A 21383-nucleotide genomic window follows, 5' to 3' on the forward strand; every position below is an offset into this window, starting at 1 on the left:
TTCACTTGCTTGCCACAGAAGAAAACTAGAAAAAAATAAAGCTTTAGATGTAGGAGGTTGCAGCATATCGTTTTAGCAGTTTTTGTTTTAGACTGTAATTCCCTTAGTTGTAATTTGGCTAAAGTTATAGTAACAGCATGTGCTTATAACAATTTTTCTTTGAACAAGTTTACCTGGTCAAAACTTTTTCTCCCTAATGTTACATACTGAGCACTCATCCAGAACAGTTTTCCAAGCCCCAGTATCTTCCAGCCTGCTTTATTACCTGAGTTTGATCCCCAGACTGAGAAACTTGTCAACAGAGAAGTCTATTCGGATGCTGAGCTGCCTGGAGCATTACTGAAAACAAATGAATCCCCACAGCCACTCTCTTCCTCCCTTTTTAATTTGGATGTCCAAATTAGACCTCCGGAAACATTTTACAAATGAAAAATAAAAGGTACTATAGGCAGTGATCTTTTTTCCCCTCATTTGCAATAGAAGCCAAAGAGGCCTGAGGGCAGGGGAAAGCAGGTGAGCCCAGGACACCATCTGTAGATGGAACAATACAGTCTGAAACACTGGACTGTCAGTGTCTTAGCTATACTAAGTCTAAGAGCTTAGAAAGTGATTAAGGGCTTATTTTGTCCTACTCATCACCAGGCTGCAAAGCATGCATCTTGGCCAAATTCTGCTTGGTAATAGTATCCTACTTAGTAAATTACTCCTGCTGTTTCAATTGCATACTCCATTCCTCACTTCTCCCACAGTACTGCTGTGAACAATTAACCAGCTGCTGCATTTCTCTCTGGAGACCACAGCATTTCATTGGTGGGTGAAGCGATCCCCAGTATATCCCTTAACTAATAAGGCAGTTTGTTACAGGGCTTTCCATTATTAAGCGTTTGGAGAAATGCTGATGGGCAGAGGAATGTATTGCAGTGCTATAGCAAACAAATCTTGTAACCGTGGGCAAGCAGCTACAGTGCACCCAATTGCTCAGATGCTGTCAGTGCAACACAGCTGCCATGCCCAGAAGAACGGCTCCCCGTCACCATCCCTATCTCATGCACTGCAGGGGCAAATGCCTGCTAATGATGCTCCACAGGATGGACTTTCCTCCACTCGTTTTTCTAACACTAAGCTTTAGAAGAATAATTTCCTACTTCAAAGCAAGCTAGGGTAGCAAATTCAAGCTCCCTGCATGCGTGTGTGATCTTAAATTCTAACAGTGGATGAGAGCAGTTATTTCATCATTTCATTATATATATAGATTTTAAGCAAGTCTTCAGCATTAGGCAAAATTTATATACTGTTATTACATATTCTTAAAGATCTTCATGCCACCCAAGGCAGGTGATTATGTAAGCCTCCTATCAACAAGATAATGAAATATATCTTATAAACACAATTGTATGTATCAGCAATCAAATGCAGATAAAGAGTTTAATATGCCAAACCTAGCTTCTATAACCAGTCACTCCAGAAATGAGATATTTCCTCTCTTCCCTCTGAGTACAAGTGTGAACATTTCTGTCTTCAACTAGGATCATGTACTTTCAGACCAAGTGAATTATTATGATAATTGAATTTGACCTTCTGCATAATACGGGCAGTAAAACGTCTTGAAAGGTGAAACAACTATTTCAGTGTCTAGGCTGTCATTACCATTCATGTGGATCCAGTGAATGGTTCCTCAACAGTAATTCAGTTCAGAATGAAAGAGAAACCAGTAGGCCAGATGCCAAACTGCCTGAAACATTCCAGCATGCCTTGGTCATCTGCCTGGGGCTGCCTCATGGGGTCTGGGTCTCATGGGAGATCTATATTCTACCCCAGCAGCAGCTGAAGACCAGGCAGGTATGATAAAAGGAGCCTGCTTGCCCTGCATGTGCATCTTTGATTCTGTATCACAAGAGGTGCCAGACACCTACCTGTGGGCAAAGGAATGCAAGCCTGCATCTCAACTGAAAGTAGTAGCAATCTACCTATTTTAGGCATCTACCTTCAGTTCTTTTTCATGCAAATCTCAAGTTCTGACTTAGCCTGAGGATTCTTGAATCACTATGACTGTAGCTCTTAGTGAGATGCCTAGTCTTTATTTGAATGGAAGACAATAGATTTCTTCCTAATGCTTTCTAACAATAATTCTTAAACAAAACTATTTGGTCTTGTAGGGCATCTTTTTGCTTATTTTGTTTTTAAAGACTAACGCCATCTTCCAGTCACTGGACTTGTGTTGTGTCCTACTATGCTAGTTAGGAGCTTTATTCCATCAGAAATATTCTTTTCATGCAAAAGAATAAGACTATAAGCAAGCCATCTCTTAACAACTTTTTTTTTTTTTTTTTTGTTAAGCTAAACAGAGAAGGTCACAGTTTTCTGTCACGCTTAACCTGTAACCTAGAAACCACACAACCTGCCTAGAAACCTATCTCAATTAAGTACTTGAGAGCAAATTGGATGAGGAGGCATTATGAAGGTGTTAAGTATTTAAAACTAGGGAAAATTACCTTTTTCGTGACAAACCATGACCCACTGCTCTGAGTAGTCTTACAGTGCAAGAGTGAAGCCAAAATTATTTTCTGCTCTTAAATAAAAATTCAGACATTTCTGGGGGTTGCACTGGGAACAACAGATGCTCAACCTGTCCAATTAAATGCTTGTGGAGATCAGCTAGCTAATAACATTACCTACATATTCTTTTAAATGAATGCCAACTAGGTTATTTTTGTTAATAACTTTTTTTTTTAAAATAAGCTTTGCAAGGTAAAACACCTTGCAGTCCTCAGAAGAAAATAAGCCTCAAGAGTGTCAGTGTAAATGTGTAAAAGTAGATTACATGGAAGGGGGAGAAGCTTTAGATTCACAAGCACGAGGCCATCTACATAATTTATGGATGACAGATGTGACTTAAGCTCTGCCTGTGTTGTGCAGGAGTGTTTATCTCTGGCTCCATTACACTAACTAAGGCATGATGCTCTGTGGAGGCATCTTCACATGACTTCTGAATGGAGTACAAACAGCAGTCCTGCATCTGCCTACAATATTTTTCCAGTTATTAGGTGAGTTAAATTGTGGTATCTCCTTGCATTCACTTTATGTCTGTGGAAAAACATGTGATTTTATTACATGGTTCCATAAATGTAAGCTAAATTGCTTCTCCTCGCTGTGGTCTGAATGTGCTCAAAAACTGCAGCCATGGCTCAGTTATCATGTGTATTTGTTCAGTCCTAAGAAAATAATCAGTAACAGAATAGTCCAGAACTGATGGAACCTCAGAAAGACATCTGGACTGGCCCCTACCTAAAGCAACTTCCATTTCAGGGAAAAAAAAAACCCAAGCCCAGAATCCTACTGTCATCATCTCCTACAAGATGGCAAGAAACACAACCCTGGGGCCTGACAAGGCTGCAGCACCTCCCTGTAAACCTAGAACAATGCCACTACATTACAGCCTGCAAGACAAATTATGCTACCCAAAGCAGGTAAAGAATAAATCTGCTCATTAAGCCTGTGAAACAGAGCCAGGGATAAAATATTACATGATAATTTATTTTTAGATAGTGGTGTTCTCTACAAATCAGGAGGCTTTTGTATTAGCCTTTTAGGTTTTACTTACAGGAGGGAGTTACCAAGGCTTCAGCCACTCCAAGCAAGATATACTGAGGAGCTAAGTGGAAGCAAGGCATGGATGAGACCAGGAGAACCTCTTCAGAAAGGGTCTGTTCCACCTGAGGGAAATGCTTTCGGTGTATTTCAGAGAAGCCAGCAGCCATCACAGAAAGTGCAGCAGATAACTGACCTGCAACTGGGTTAGGAGCAGAATATTCACCAGGGTTACAGTTATAGGAATATCACATACTTACAGTGAAGCAGAGTCCCAATACATGCAAAAGTTTTTTGTTTTTAATAATTTTTTTTAAAAAATACATTCTGGACAAAGAAACAAGAAAAGAGATCCTATTCCACAAATTTTATTCTAAATCTCTCGTAAAGAGACACCAGCTCAGCACACGCAGAACGCAGGGATGCAGAATAAAGAAGAGATTTTTCAAAAAAAAACACTTTAAATTATTATTATTTTCTTTAATACTAGAGGAGGTGTGAAAGAAAAAAGATGGCAGGTTGTTCAGATACCAGAAAAGACTGAGTACAAAGAGCACGGGAAATCCTACAGTTCAAGCAGGAAGAAATATCTGAAGTATAAAGACAGGATATCAGCTTTACCTTTTTATTTTCCCCCTGTACAAAAAGTAGTGCAAGCAAATGACTGTATTTCTAAAGTAACCACACCATTTCCACAGCTTAAGACCGTTACCTGAGGCAACAGAACCTAACTTTGGCATATACCGTGAAGTAACACTATTCTGGAAAATACAGCAGCTACCTTTGTGTTATCAGAAATACCTGCAGAACTAGAAACTAGTAGGTTTCTTTTATTTCTTTCTTTTTTTTTCCCCTGTCACTTCTAGACAAAGGAACACAAACTTCTCATGTCAGAAGTTATGTACTTCTCACTTGGTACTAGTATCCCTCCACATTATCACCTCCCCCTACTCTTACCATTATTAATGGAAAACCTGTGCCGTCACATACTCAAGTTTGAGATGATCCTTCCTTTTATTCACAGTTTAAAGAATTATCTACTCCCTTATCTACCTGTGCCATCAAGCGAGCAGCAGCGTTGGTTGAAGGGGAGTAATGAAAGGCTTGGCTGGGGGAAGAGGAAAGCTGCAGCAGCCCATGCTTCAGGGACTAAGAGTGTTCACTGTATTTTATGACTAAGCTTGAATAATGGACAACTATACAACAAATACATATTTCATTCTCTGTCGAATTTTCTGTACTATTAGTTAAATCAAGCAGGAAAAACTCAGAACACCTAAACTCATCTTCTTCATGAGGAGGCCCACCATCTAAAATTTACTTTCAGATTTTCATGCTTGCTACATCATACTAGATTTACAAACAAACTAACAATTATAAAGTAACAAATTACAGTCTCCACACAGGTCTTATTAGAGAAATTGGATAGTTCAACATTGTCTTGTGGTTTGCCTTTGAAACTTATACTCTTAACATAATGGAAGTTATTTAAATTCCTTCCTCTTAAAAAGTTGAAATATAGTTATAAACTAGCTTAACACTACCATCTTATTTGTACTTTCAATTTTTTTCCTGAAAATAATTGTGAATTTAACTAACTGTTGGCAAAGATATTGGCACTTAGAAGTCTGCTATATTTGCAGGTGCAGTCATATGCTTGAATATCTCAAGCCATTGCCTGTACTTACAGGCATTTTTTATGCCTCAGGTAATTTATCACTCCTAACAAAAGGCTATTTTAATAAATGAACCTATTAAGAAGAAAACACTGCATATATTCTACTGCTGTTCAATGTAACAGGATATAACATTAATACTAACTTAATAGTTTTCCTTAAAACCATGGAAACTTCATCTGAATGTGCTTTCTGTGCTTTAATGCAGATGTTATTTTAAAAACTAGGGTAATTGCAACCTGCTGTGTTATATGCATCTGGTTTGTATAAAACTTAATAACACTCTTAATTAGGCTAATTTAGTCAGATTAATACCTCTATGTGTGTCAGTACTCACTGTGCTGCATGCCATGGGGCACTGAATTAATAGTAACACACTGAGAAAATAGTCGTTTATAAATATTTTTGTCTGAGGTTTGTAATATAGGCTGCATGATAAAACGTGCGGGAAGTTTAATGAGAGCATCTCTGGAAGGGAATAGCTTTAAGTGAACGCAGAATGGAAGCTGTTTTTCTTGTGGAATTGCATGTAGTTGATATCAGAAGACAGTTGCAAATATCCCTCCAGATCTCAGAACATAGGAGGTCTGAGGTTAGGGACACCATGGCAAAAGGGACCAGGAAATGGAAGAACAGTATTGCCAAAGGAAAGAAGTCCAACTTCATAAGGCATCACCTGTACTAAAATCATAACTGCTTCTAGGCCATGAATTTCCATAAATGAGCCCCAGTCCACAAGTCTGAGCTTAAATGCTCACTGCTGAAAGCGCTGGAACTAATAAAAGGAGAGACTTCACACTATTTCTATGAGGAAAAAGAGCTCTGGAAATCCTTCCTTTCTTCCCTTTATTAAACTGAAGCACACAAGAAGGAATAGGTAAGTTCCATTTTAGATTGATAATTTATTAAAATGCTAAACACTTATATAATAATATATTACATACTCAAAATTGTAGTGCTAGAGAGGAAATCTATACCTCTCCAAGTAATCTTCCACTTGTGAAATGCTGAAAATTGGGAACAGCACATAATACTGCACATTTGTTTGTTTACACAACCAGTAGCCTGTGACTTCAGAACTTGGGTGTTTTTAAAGACCGCTATTGCAGATAGAAATAGGCTAACTTTTTTTTACTTTCTATTTGGGATTCAATTAAAGTGTTGGGAATGAACTGCAACAGTGATAAGTTTCATAGAATCGTAGAACGGCCTGGGTTGAAAAGGACAACAAGGATCTTCTAGTCTCAACCCCCCTGCTATGTGCAGGGTTGCCAACCACCAGACCAGGCTGCCCAGAGCTACATCCAGCCTGGCCTTGAATGCCTCCAGGAATGGGACATCCATAGCCTCCTTGGGCAACCTATGCCACCCTCTGAGTGAAGAGCTTCCTCTTAATCTCTAACCTAAAACTTCCCATTTATTAATGGTTTAAAACCATTCCCCCTTGTCCTATCACTATCCGCCCTCATAAATAGGTGTGGTAATTGACTGTTTATATGCTCCCTTCAAGTACTGGAAGGCCTCAGTGAGGTCTCCCTGTAGCATTCTCTTTTCCAAACTAAACAAGCCCAGTTATCGCAACCGTCTCTCATAAGAGTAAGAGTTCTAGTAAACTGCAGTCCTAATGCCAGAACATGCATAAAAAAAATAAAAAAATAATATATGCATATATATGAAAAAAGCTTATACTTATAACAATTATTTAAATCTAAACTCACCATCTTGAGCAACAGAATCATTTTCAAGAATCAGAGAGCTACTAACAAAGGTTATCCCCCCACAAAACCCTTTCCAAATTGAACAAAACTTAAAGATTAGGATAAAGCATGTAGAGGGTAACCAATATGAAATAAAATGCAAGTCTAAATGGTTAGTGCTATTTCTTTCACTGGTTCTTTAGGATAACTTTGTTTTTTCTCAGTGTTTGTCTCAATACAAAGAAGAGCTTTGGCCTCCATCGTCAATAAGAACTATGCCTTTTTTTCTAAATAACATTTTCCAGGATTGTCTTCTCTAAAGCTTCTTTGATATATACCCACCTCTGTCATCCCAAAACAAATCTAACTATATAAACTACATATAAACTATATAAACTATAAATATAGTTTGTAATAGTGGTAAAACATATTATCATCTCCTGAAGTTTCTTTTCAAAACAAAAATATGCATCAAAACTGAATAAACAGATTTTAGACTTACCAATGTAAATTGTTGGAGAATGTCTACTTCCCTTGGAACTGAAGAGATATGAGTTAATGCATTCCAAAATTGGAACAAGAATCAGTAGTGGCACGATGCTTATCACATTCATTGCAGCAATTGGCAATACAAATCCACCAAAGTTCAAGTTGGAATTCATGGTTTGGAGATAATATCCTGAAGGAATCTGTATTGTGGAATACAAACCATACATACCAACTTCAGTATAAGTTACCTTTTGTGGTATATATATATATATATATGCATACACACACACATATATATAATATATATATATTATATATATATATTATATATATAATGTGTGTGTGTGTATGCATATATATATATATATATATATATAATGTGTGTTTTTTCCCCTACAGTGGAAACTTTTTCAACGCTTCCTTCTGAAGAAGTCACAGAAAACCAATTATACACTAACCAAAAGAAGTAACCATTCATGATAAGAGCCTTTCAGATAGCGACTCTCATTCTCTGCTAGGCTTTCACATTATCTACTTATTTCACTTACTCCTCAGTTTAACAAATCTAAGCAGCAACCTGTCAGTTTGTATTAGCTCTAATGAAGATCAAATAAACTATCAGTCAACATAATAAACTCTCCTGAGTACTTTAGTGAGTTCTTACACATCTTCACAGCATATAACAGGACTGTTTTCATTTTAGAATAGTGCGATGCAAAGTTGTCTTGAATTTCTAATTGTGTGCTCTAAGTGGAAGAAATTTGTTAAAGACATTCTTGCCATCACATAGCTTTAAGAGCTATGTACTTAGCCATAGTCTTTGAAGCAGCTTAATGTGGCCGACATTAATGTGACTGGCATAGCAGCTATGTAAGGGGTTCTTTTTTATTTCCGTAAATCAAAACCAGAAACCAATAATCACATGAGCAACATACCAATGGTAGTCATCAGGATATGAAGTTAAGTAGACTTATAAGACTGTCTTTCACTTCAAAGAGCAAATAGTTCCTACTTGTTTCATGAAGCAGAAAATCTGAGTTTATTGACACATACACAAGAAAGCCCACAACTGCTTATGTCAACTAATTTTTCCGCAAGTGTTCTTTGAGGAACCTTGGTGTACTAAGCACTGAAATTTCACTAGCAACAGGGAGTTACAAACTACTTCATTTTACAGACTGATGGGAAAATAAAGAGGTAACTTGGGTAATTCACAGAGCTTTCACAATGGCAGAGCTGGAGGTAGAATGGATTTCTTTAATCTTATTTCTGCTTTCATAGCATTTTGAATTTCTGAAGTTTCCTGCATAGCTCATACCTGTGACTGGTAATGCCAAATCCAGATGGAATGTTACTTGTAGTTGTCTGAAAATTGAAGTGTAGCTAGTAACCCAGCTCTTCAAGGGTTACTTATCAATGATTATAGCCAACCCTAACCAACAGAATTTCATTCTATGCTAAAGAATTATTTAAATATTGACTCTTAATAAAAATACTGTCACCCATATTTCACCTCCCCCCTCAAAAATAAAAGACGTGAAAGGGTGAATAAATAGAAACAGAATCATGATAGATCAGATGTAATCTAAGTTTCATTGGTTCCTCATTTCCACTGCCTACTGCAAATCAGAATTGACTTATTATTAGGAATTATCATCAACATGAAATCTGTTAATAATATAGAGAAAACACAATTTAGGCAATAGATCGATGTTTTTTCATAGTCTAAGGAAAAGCCTTAAACATATTGGAAATTCTGCTGAGTGTCATCACTTTCAGGAGGTGCAAACAGTCTTTTCCAGATATATACCTAGACATTACAACAGAGATTATTGATTCCTGATTCATTTCCACCTGGTCATTTATTTTTTCTTCCACTCTCCCTGGCACGCAGCAGAGTGAGAGAAGAAAAGGTGGCAGATGAGTGGGAATATTTAACAGTTGCAAGATAATGTCAATGAAATTGTATATGTTACACATTGGTAAGAATTTCCTTAAGCAGCCTATGCACACATTTTAAAACCAATAACTAAAGTGAAGTTCTAAATTTGTTACGCCAGTTGCCAAAGCGTAAGCTGCTTCAAACTCCTGCTTAGCCAGGATCATCCATTCAGAAATTAATCTGAAGGAATCGTGACAGTTGAAGTAACTCCGTGAAATATTTACATACCATTCATACAATTGAGCTTTGAAAGAACTCTTTCCAAAAAGTGGAAAACCACCCATGTCCACTGTAGATACAACAAATATATAAATCTACCAGAACAGCAGTAAATACACCAGAAACATGCAACTGAAATGGCAAAGAAAGATTTTATGTCTTTTCAAAAAATTGAGTGAATATTTAAGAAATAGGAAAATTATGTTTTTCATAAGAGTGCTGATCCTGAATCTCCAAAAAAATGTAACAGTATGAGGAGCACAGGAGTCTCAGCACTAGACGTTTCAGTCAATAAGGATTGATAGAAATAAGCAAATTGAGGGCACGGGAACTACATCACAACAGAGCTGATTTACTTACTTGATGAGATAAAGACTGTTGTGCAAGGTGGTTCTGTTAGTAAAGCAACAGTTAAGAACCATGCCTTGTAACAAGGTAGTAAACAGTCCTTTTTGAGATTTGGTTTGAAAAGTTGTTTACTCACCTGCATAATACATGTTCTGTAAAGAATTTGGAAAGCAAACAATGGGAAGAGCCTGGCGAGTGACTTTGTACTTTCCACTTGAGTCTCGCTGTACCGACCACCATGGTATTCCTTGGCATGGTCTAACCAGCTGGATACATCTCCACTAAAGTAGCGATACCGCACACAGCACATTTTCAGTGCACTACCAATTACCCCAAAAGTTGTCAGAAGGGAACTGTCTGAAAACAATCAGACACCAGGTATTAGTACATTTTTATTTGCTGCCCAAATAAACAGGACAAAGCATTTTGTGAGGAAAAATACAACTTAATATATTGGAAGGTAGTGTACTACCTTCCCTTGTTTTTGCTTTCTCTTGAATGAATTTCAACTCAAGACAGGAATGAAATACTGCATGCTGCTGAAGTCCAACAAGAGGCGTGTAGCAGTGAAGTGAGAAGGAAAGTGAGCTCAAAGAAGGGCTTATGGGATAGAAAGTTTTGAGGAACGTTTTTCAATGTCAGAAATATCTTAGGACTTCCAAGTAGCATCCTGTGGGAAAAGCCTCCAATCTAGTTGTTAGCATATTAAAATTTGTCCACAAGTAATGGCTAACTTTGCTCACAGAATATAACAAGGACAGAATTGTTACTTGCATGTCTGAAGATACAGATTCATTTACCTTTGGTAAGTTGCCCATTCACAAGAATGAAAGCTACTGCATCTCTCTGCCTTTCTGATGTGTTGAAGAATTACAGCAACCATCTACATTGTTTACAATTACAACATGAATTCAGAAGATGGTAGAAAAATATCTCCCTACCACCTCTGCTGTCGAAAGTATTTTCTAGGACATTCATCTGACACCTATAGGTTGTTCTTTCAATACTAAAAAATGGAAATTAAAAAAATAATGACTGTCAAGTACCAACCTGTGGACTGCCAGCACTGTTAAATAAAATCTGAAGTAGAGAACATGACTGAAGCTTCCAAACATAGACATTGCATACAGATTTTATTTTCTGTGACTTTGCTAGGCTAATATTCTTACCAATCACTGTAAGCACTGCTAAAATTCAGTATCCAGAATATTTCAAGACCAGACCTGGTGACTAAGAAGTCTTCAGACTTTCAAATTGAATTGACTAAGAACATAATCAGAAAAATGTAAGAGTTAGGGCTCTTGTCATAGCAGAGTTATCTTCAGAAGTAAACAAGCAAGAAAGTAGCAGAAATTATCTCCATCAACTCCAACTGACATAACTAGAAGGTACATGTTTTAGGTGAAAGAAGTGAAAATCCCTAACTTCATCTCATGTGAGAAACTGAATATTCATGAAAAAGGAATTAAATGTAGTACATTTAACATTAACATTATTTTACCATTTGCTAATCTGCTCTGAATTCTGTTCTAAGTAGCATTCATACTTAATGCATGTAACTTTTTGTAGGTAATCGATTGAACTGACACTAAGGAGGTCCTCAGCTGATCTGTTAGTAAAGGCACTGAAATGTCAGGATTTGATTTTTTTTTTTTTTTAACTATTATTATTTATTTTTTACCTCCTCTTTCAATGAGGGTAAGCAATGGAGAGCCTGTTGTACATGATCTAATCCAAGGAAAAGGAGATTGGCCTTGGTTGTATTTGAAGTGTTAAGTAAAAAATAATAATAATAAAAAAAAAGCACATACAAAAATCCTGTAAGGTCATCTATGGATTTGAATAGCATCTTTGATGTATTTAATGTTTCACTATCTTACAGGAAGATACAAAGCATATTATGTTTTATTTTGACTAAAGAGATAAAAACATGTTTTTCTAGAGATTGGCATTCTGCATAGATGTGGAAAACATAAGTTGAATAGCATTCATAGAAAAAAACCAAACAATACAAGAAATACTCTGCTAGTTTTGTGGATGGCTAATATTGCAGAAGATTGGCTAGTATAACACAAGATTACATTACTCTTCTTAGTAGCATTAAACTAGTTGATAAGCAACCAGATTTGGTTCATACGAATCATTCCAGTGCAGGCTAGATGCTGAAGACTGTTCTTAGCTTCTGAGGCTGTAAGACCTGCAGTGAGTCCCAGAGACCTTGACAATTACTATTCTCTCTATAAAAAACAACTTAAAGTTGACACTAGCCTTTAATTGCCTCTGCCAGATATGATTTTTTGAGGGCTGTTGGGGTAAGGATACATTCTTTCTAGTATTTCTATCATATAACATTCCAAGATACTTGGTTCACACAGTGTTTCATCGCTAATAGTTTTTCTGTTAGACTGAACTAATAACAAAACTACAAATATCTTAATTTCAGTTTCTGTGTTCTACTAGAAAAAGAACAGCAAGGTTTGGGCACTTCTACAGCCTTATGCTGGTCCCTGAGGCTCCAGTTACATTTCTGTGCTTGGTTAAAGGAGAGAGAGAAGTTATCAAAACATTTTGAAAAGCTAAGGTACTAATTGGTACTAAGTGCTAACTAGTGAAACCCCAAAAGTGTAAGAACTTCTGCTTTAAAATATCACTAGTCTGCTTAGGAACTATTTAGAGCTATTCAGTATTCTCAGTTATTTTCAAATATGTACAAATAGCCAAGGTTGTATGGGAAAGCACACTGAAATAATAAGCAAGAGATGTTCTGGAATGCTGAGACATTACAAAGCTTCCTGGTTAGTCTACCAAATTCACTGCTCAGTTGCTCAGTTGTAACTTCAGACTAAACTCTGGAGCATACTTATATGAGAAAACAAGTATACTTGGTACACCAACATCCCTGCCTCAACACACCCGAACATCTTGGGCATAGATTGCACAACACACACATTAGTAATGTGCAACACGCATATAGTATCTATCCCTGTACATGACATTACCTTGAACCTATACCTGGACAAGGCAGAAGATGTACATAAGTTCACTAGAGACTGCTTTCAATCCAATGAGAATCTACATATTTATCTTCACAGAGAAGGTTTTCTCTTACAGTGACTCTGTAGAGCTAGAACCACTCTCCAAGTATCTACAGTCAAACAGGTCACTGTTATTGAAGAGCTTATTTAGATGGCCAAAATGACCTCTTCTGTCAAAAGATACTTCTTAAGAGATAGCTTCTTCTTACCTGTTTTGGGTTTGTAAATCATTTCACCACGCACCATGTGAATTGTGATCATGGCCATAAGCACAGACACAAATGGGAGAAGAAAACCGAGATTTCTCGCCACAGACTGCTGGATATAAGAAATGCTGACAAAGACAACTGCTGAATTTAAGTTAATCAGCCAGTAAAACCTAGTACAAACAGACAGAGGAGACAAGATTAGAATAATTAACAGCTTTTATAGAAAATAAAATATTAAAAATAAAATTAATGGTATAGTTAAGTATTACAGTTATGGACAGCATCAGTACCACACACACACTGATGCACCAAATTTCACTCAGATGTTTCAGCTCCATGAGGTAAACGATTAAACTAAATAAGACACCAAGGCAGTAGAGCTGAACAAATTATCAATCTAGAGCCAGAAATAAACTTGTGGATAGGAATAATTAAATGTCAGCATTTACCATTTCTACTTTTAATATGTGATAATGTAAGCTTAATGCATATAAAATGATGAAATTGCATTTTTAACCTTAACAGAGAAATAACATTGCATCTAACAGCCATTCAGTTACTTCCTCTGGTGTGAAATAAAACTTTTTACTCTAATTTACATATGAAAGAATATTGCACAAATAATATCTACTGAAGTAGTTGACCAAGATATCCCACTTTTTGAGGAAATACTTTGGACAGTAGGTTTATAAACATGAAAAAGTTGCTTCTCTGTGAACTAAACATTACTTTGAGACATTTAAAAAACAAATTCATTGCAAATTCATTCAGTGATCTAGCATTCAGGGTACTTGCTTGGCACAACCTCTTCAGCAGCTCTAGTTCATTTGCTTGGATTATGTAGAATAAATGTTGGGCAGATGGCCATAGTGAGTAAGAAGCTTGTTAGCAGACTTTCCCCTTCACTCTTAGAAGTCCACGGAAGACTTTTTAATTAAATTCTTTTGAGAATTTCATGCTTTGAGAAGACCACTTTGGGCAACATCTTTTTTGTCAAAACCTTAAAGTAAAATCTGCTTCTGAAAGAGGAATGCAGAAGAGGAATGGATCTGTAGAAATCTTGTATTAAGGACCCAATGTGTCCAGCCATGGATTTTACTTTGTATTTGCTCTAGTCTGATCCTATGGACTCAGAGTTTGCTATTGGCTTGAGAGTACCAAATAAACCATACATTTTATGGTTAGATATTCTGAAAGAACTCAGCTGCTGCTCTCTGATTTCAACTCAAGAGCACAATCCTGATATAAGCAAAAATGTTATTGTGAAATGTCTAGAAAAATGACCTTATTAGACTATATTATGGGAATATATTCATTATGACAAATTAAGTAGTAATACCCAGGTGACTTTTAACTTAAAAGCATTGTTACTGTACTTTTATTTACTGTAACAAATGAGATGAACTTGTTGAAAAAAGACAGATCTAGATGAAAAAAACACTTGAAAATATTCAAAAATTGAGTTTTGTCACTTTCTTCTGTTAATTCTGAAAATAGAATATTTTCCCTGTCACTTAATAATATTTAATTTTTTAAAATTTGTTGAGCCAGATGAGCTTAAGTTTCAGTCCAAACTTAGACCCAGATATTCCACATACTTGAGAAAGGTCCAGTAACTTTTAGGGTGAGATGGATTTAATTTAGAATCACTTCAGAGTTCTCTACAAAGAGAAAGTGAAAAAAGACAAAAGGGGTAGAAGAACTATTTAAAGTGTCCTGGGTTGACAGCAGAAATGAATTTACTGTATGTAGTAAGAAAACTGACTTAGAAGAGACCTAGGAAAGAAGAGAAATACTATAGTTCCAACATTGCCTGCCTTTTTTTGTATCAGATCAGTAAGAGAGGAAAACATTGCTAACTGCCATCCTTTATCTAAACTGCATATCCTTTGCTCTTATTTTCTGCCCCCATAGACAGAATTTGTTTAAGAAGGAACAGCAACAGAGCATTTTGAGAGTTAGAACCAGGTCCTAAATGTTCAAATGTTCTTCAGGAACTGAATTAGACAGCAGGTAGTTGCAGGTTTATACTTCACCATTTCATTTAAACCCTATCTTTAGCTTAGTAAGCATGATTTTCTTTTAAACAGAACATGTCTAAGGACATAGGCTCTTACTCATCAAAAGTATAGTATGCAATCACCTTTTCTATCTATTATTTCAAAATTCAATCCTGTGACAAATATCCACCAAGAAAAAACACTCTGCCAAGATAAAATGATTATATTCTGAGAGGTTGCAATGAGATTAAGATCACTAAGAACATAACCTCACTTTTTAAATCTTGAGATGCAATTAAATAGCCCCTTTTTGGATGCCATCACAAAAAACATACACGTGCCTTTCTTAATATTTCCAAAGCCCCAAGAAATAGCCCGTTTGGATTTCATCCAAGGAACTTTTTATTCAGATTATGTCTTCTTTGTAATCAACACTGAGAAATGTCACTTTGATTAAACACAATTCTGAGTGGCTAAGACCACAGTACAATAAATTCTCCAGCGCTATCTTTCAGAACAACTGATTGCACTCCAGTCTTAATCCCCTAGAGTCTTATTTAATCAAAATGATGTTGCTAATTAAGGATTAAAACTCAGAACAGAGTTAAAAGTTTTTTTTTTTCTTCTCTCCTATGGGCAGGTCAGAGAGGCAGAATCTGCTCTATGGATCTAAAACGTCTCATCCACCTTTGGTAAAGCTGCTTTATTCAGGTTTAATTCAAAATTGTTTGATACTAATGTAATTGGAGGAAAAAAAGAAGAGCCAGGAAAGCCACTCCCAAAAGAATAAAGATCTGATTCACAGAGGTATTCATTGACTCATCAGTGTTTTGTTGTCAGTATGACAATGTGATAAGTTTTGATTTTAATAAGTGTGTGTACAGGATAGGAACAGAAAAGGAGACAGCTTCAGAGTTTATTTGATCCTGACTTAAAGTAGACTCAAAGTCTGAAAGTTCCCACTGGAAACTTCAGTTCTTTCCTACAGTTTAACAAGAAAGTCCAGATGAATGTTTAGTGTTACAAAGTGATAAATGAAGGCAAACACGTGACCAAAAATTATCCCCTGACACAGAAACAAATATTTAATTTGATATATATATGTGTGATTTTTAGAAACCATTTTGCCTCATCAAATTTTCCTCCAAATTTCCCCCTAAAAATATATTGTAAATGAAATATAAATGTAAAGTGCTTTATCTGATACCAAATGTTCTGAGTGCAAAATAGACACAATATATCATTTTCTTACCACTGATATCAACAGTTAGAGTCTACTGGCAATTTTTAGTTCCAACAATGCAGTGGAGTCTATTGCTATCTGTGATTTCTAAAAATTTACTCTGATGCAGATTCTAACGTATCACCAAATTTTGGCACAGTCAGGGATTAATGGCAAAATATAATCAAATTAAAGGTATGTTAGTGGTAGAACAATGTATTCCATTCACTTTCCTAACAGCAGCAGGACACTAAATCTGAGTACTTGAGCAAATTATGTAATCCTGGTTCTTGACTGAAGATTACTTCTGAAGGCCAAAATAGATGATCACCAATTGGTTCTAGGACCAAATGTTTTTACATAAATTCTTGGAAACTATTCCCGAACTTAAATGTCCTCCATTTTAAAACCCAGCAAAGAACGACAAGACTGCCAGCATCTTGGAACCTGCCTTGCAAGTCTACAAGGAATTTCAAAGCAACACAATATCGTTCTCTACAGATATTTAGCTGTTGTTACGTTACTAACCAGTTGAAAAAGGAAAGAAGTTCCTTCGGTCCACAGTTCTCAAGGTTGTATGCGCTTAATGGACAAACTATAGCTCTTATCCCTCCTATTCCCAGGCTAGCCGTGAGTAGTGCAAAGTAGAACACTATTTTCTGCTCCTTTTTGGTCAGTGTATGAAGAAGAATATGCCGTTTGTCAATGTAGATATCTTCAAAAGGGAAAGCCACAATGGGTAACAGGGCTGTGCCTATAATTGGAAGAAAACCATTATTTCAAATAAATTAAAATCAGTCTGATAAATATGAATTTGTAAGCAATTATGTTGAAAAGATAAGAAACCATAAGACAACAGATGAAAGTGAAGAGGAAGGGCCTTCTGCAGAGAACTGGAAAGACAACACTACTATGTGCCTCTACAAAAGCACTTTTCTCTGATATGCTTGCAGGTTTTTAGGTCCTTCAGTATATTAAAGAGCTTACCCTGGAAATGATACTCCTTCCATTATGCTTTCCCCGCTGCTTGTGTGTAGAGGGCAGTAGCTCTCCATGAGTCAGCAAGGGTTATATAAGACATGTAACAGCCCAGCAAAGAACTTAAGACAGCAAAAAAGCCTCCCCATCGTGAAATAATTAAGATTTAAAAAAAAAAAAAAATATTTTAACTGAGGTGTATGATTTAACAAACAAAGTTTCAAAGGTTTTACTTTTTTGTTGTTTGTTTTTTAGCTGTTCTGGTTTTCTGTTACAGGTTTATGGGGAAAAATACATGTTTTTGGAAACTTAAGTCATAGAAGCGCTGCCATGAATTACTTACCAACTCTGTTATTTCAGATTTGGTCAGCTACAGATTATCTGGGCTTTAATCAGATAATTTGAATATTCAGGTTCAAATATTCAAATTCAAAATATAGTGAATTGAAAACAATATCAGCTGACATTAGTCGAGGCTTAAGACTACACCTGTGCATCAGACTCTTACAATTTAGAAGCATTCAATTAAACCAACAAGACTATCACCAGCTCTGAAATGCACTGATTACTGCAGAATCTTCCTATTTAGTTTGAACAGTTTTGGAGACCTTTTTTGCATAGATGATCTCCAGAAGAACAGTTTTGGAAGATTCAGATTTCTGTTAGAAAGCAAGCTCTCAATATGAATAGTAGGATATATTCTGCCTACTCACTGCAATGTTTGTCTATACTGGTGCGTGCTTAAGTGCATCTTTCCCAGTTATTCAACTACAACAGTCATGTCTTCACATGCTACCAACAGCTGGGAAGTTATTTCCACTCTCTTTATCAAACTCTGTCTAAAACATCACATTTGCCCTAAACAGTAGCAACAACAAATGCTTGTTAAAGGGACCAGGTCTAAGAAAGAGCTGAGCAACTGCATTCTTAAGAGCTAAGCCAGTTTAGAGAAGTAAAAACCACATATCTGCTAATCCATAAGATGTACATGAAAATGCTTCTTGGACTTGCACTATGTATTACCTCACAAAAATACATAGGCAGAAAACTACGAAATGTTTTGTAGAGGAAAAATGATTTGTTATGAGCAAAACTGGCCATGAGCTTGGAGAAAGTTACTGAATTTCAAACAGCGTTCAACAATGCATTTCTATAACAGAAGTACTGTAGCATTAAAGGACATCTGGGTGTCACCTACCTAGGAAGTGTAGAAACATGCAGATGCACACCAGCTTGATCCGCCCCACAAGGCACTCAGCAAGCCAGCCAGCCAGCACTGGTGTCAGCATGGAGGTGCCCACAAAGCACATATTGACAATGGCAGCCTGGTAGTTGCGATAGCCAAGTCTGACAGTGCAGAAGAGGATCATATTGCAGACGATGCCAAAGAATGTGAACCTCTCACACAGCTCCACCAGCAGCACACAGATAGCCTCTTGGACTTTCTTCTCAGGCAAAGTCAAGTTTCCAGCACGGTTTCTCCTACCAGGTAGCAGGTTTTTCTCCTTTTCAGTGTCAGTCGTAAGCTGCTTCTCTTGAACATCACCACTGCCTGCACCAGGCATGCTTGACTTCTTTGATTAGGACTCAGGAGGACAGCTTAAGTTACAGGTAAACTTCTGTTCTCCTCCACTGTAATTAGCAAACTGGTAAGACTCTCACTTTGAATTCCACACTTTACCACTACAATTTCGTAGGGCACCAGTCACTTTTGTGCTATTACATGTAGGATCAAAGAGTTTCCAATAAATAAATTAATCAGAGACATACCAACATTTCAACTTTTGAACTTAGCAACATTCAGGAACACAGTCTATTTAATTAATCCATTTATATACAAAAAAGATTTTTTTCTCCCAAATTATGCTATCTGTTAAATTACTTGAGTCCAGTACAGTACATACAACTCTATTTGTATGTTAAAGGTTTAAATACACAGGAAAGCCAACATTTGCAGCAAAATTCAAATAATAAGTCAAGAAAATAATTTAGATATAATAACCTGGGGCTTAAAATAGGCGAGAGTTGGAAAACTGCAAGCCAAGAGGTTTTCTTAAAATAACAAACAAACAAAAAAACAAAACAAAAAACAACAACAAAAAACCCAGTAACTAATTTATTAGATTTGTTATATTTAGCTGAAATTCAGATAAGTTAATTGTAAAAATAAGTAATGCTACTACATTTATGTTGGAAAAGCAAATTTTAAAAGGAAATAAGTTGAATGCATTAGCAAAGAGTAAAAGCTACCTGAAAGTAAAACAAACACAAATTGCTTCTCTAACCAAATATTGTGTAACAATACATTGTACGGGACAAGAGCACATACAATTTCTCTCCCTAGTAAAAGCAATCACTAGCTTAAATAATAGTTCTCGTGAGCCAAAGTTATAGTGCTTTATAATGTTCCCTGTGCCTCTCATCCACAGAAAAGTTTACAGATTTCCCAAATCAGTTTCTTTATTTCATGGAGTTCATTAAGATGACTATCACCTCTTTGAAACTCCTCCAAAGAAGTATGAGAAGTACTTCAGACAAACAAAATGCATAGGCATGTAGCAAAGCAGTAGTAAATCAGGCATACTTCTGTAAGATGATCCCTCAATACCTCAGCAATTTTTGTGCTGTACTTTTATTTATGTTTATATAACTACTTACATTTTACCTTCTCATATCAATTAAGATTCCTACATCACCAAACTAATGCACAATAGTATATAACCAGTATTGATAGATTCTAAGACCACTGCCAAATAAAATCTTTGAATGCTACTGCCAAATTCTAGTTTGCTTCCTTGTCTTGTTTCTAAAGTATCTGACCTAAACACAAAGCCTAGAAAAACTTGGTTCTACATAGTAAAACACTGTTCCCTAAAATAATTCTATAATATATATTTTTTAAAGCAAGTAAAAACCTTAAACCCAGAATTCTAACAACAAAGAAATCTTAACCAAAGATATCCAAATGAGAATGAAAATAGCTAAGACACGTAACATAACCAAGAACTGCTTCTCTTTTCATCTACAGTAACTATAAAGACTTTCCTTTGGACAAACCCAGCAGACAAATCCAACCTAGAAATCACCTGTAACTCAGCCAACCTCACTAAAGCCTAATGAAGCCAAATCCAAGAATGAACAATAACAGCTATTAGACCAAAAAGCATATATATCTTCCATTGCATAAAGACAGTCTCATGTAACTGTTCAGACAGAAAATGTTATTTCTTTACTTCAGTTTTTTTAGGAAACACAACCTTTAAGAAAATACTAGTATCAGATAGAAAACACCAGGATAACCACACTCTTACTACTAGAGACACTTCAATATAAAATAGCCTGGTTTTCTACAAGCTATTTTGTCTATAAAAGTGCAAAGCTTACCTGTTTGCATGGGTGCTAATAATTCAGTGTGAATCAAATCATGGAAACTACTAGTAACCTCTAACTAAAAAATCAGTACCTTAGTCTTCACATAGTTTTATTTACTCTATCACTGGATAACAAATGAGGGAAAGGAAATAATTGGCTGAGCTTTATAAATGCCATTGAAAGAAGGCAGTGGTGATTGTTTTCATTGTTTATTCTCAATTGCCTTTGCATGTGGCCACTGAGGGTGTGGTGATCCTGACAGTCAAAGGTAACAATTAGTAAATGAGTTAATGATATCCTCAGTGAAAACACTGTGGTCTTTCTTGATCTAACTATTTAATCACATCTGAAGTAGATATGAGTGAATTCCATGACATGGTTTCAATTGAGTTAAATCACCTAGTATTCTCTTAGCCTGTTCTTAGTAAAAGAGGTAGTAAAACTAAACAGAGCAAGAAATCAAAAGGTAGGTTTAATTTCAGTATAAACTGCCTTTGGTTTTTTCTGAGTTTTTTTTGTTTGTTTGTTTTTTAGTTTCTTTTGTTCCTCTCCCCTTTTCTTCCCCCCATATGTTTCTATCATTTTGAATCTAGTTTTTCCCGGGGAGG

At 36.2% G+C, this 21383-nt stretch overlaps 1 protein-coding gene across 2 annotated transcripts in view; it reads right to left on the reverse strand.

Moving 5' to 3' along the window:
* The window catches only part of SLC15A5 (solute carrier family 15 member 5), a 32103-nt gene extending 11201 nt beyond the window's left edge, over nt 1-20902 (reverse strand). Inside the window, exons 1-7 of one of the 2 annotated variants that reach the window (XM_072349570.1) lie at nt 20788-20902; nt 18602-19119; nt 16954-17179; nt 13204-13373; nt 10096-10316; nt 7464-7650; nt 3602-3790 (exon numbers count right to left, since the gene is read on the reverse strand). In XM_072349570.1, the coding sequence (XP_072205671.1) occupies nt 3602-3790; nt 7464-7650; nt 10096-10316; nt 13204-13373; nt 16954-17179; nt 18602-18968 (1360 nt within the window). In that variant the 5' untranslated portion in view covers nt 18969-19119; nt 20788-20902. The remainder of the gene's footprint in view (nt 1-3601; nt 3791-7463; nt 7651-10095; nt 10317-13203; nt 13374-16953; nt 17180-18601; nt 19120-20787) is intronic. The other variant, XM_072349579.1, reaches the window with a different exon arrangement.
* Nucleotides 20903-21383: the final 481 nt, after the last annotated feature.

The sequence above is a fragment of the Excalfactoria chinensis genome, chromosome 1 (assembly GCF_039878825.1).
Source record: "Excalfactoria chinensis isolate bCotChi1 chromosome 1, bCotChi1.hap2, whole genome shotgun sequence".
In the NCBI taxonomy this organism is placed as follows: Eukaryota; Metazoa; Chordata; class Aves; order Galliformes; family Phasianidae; genus Excalfactoria; species Excalfactoria chinensis.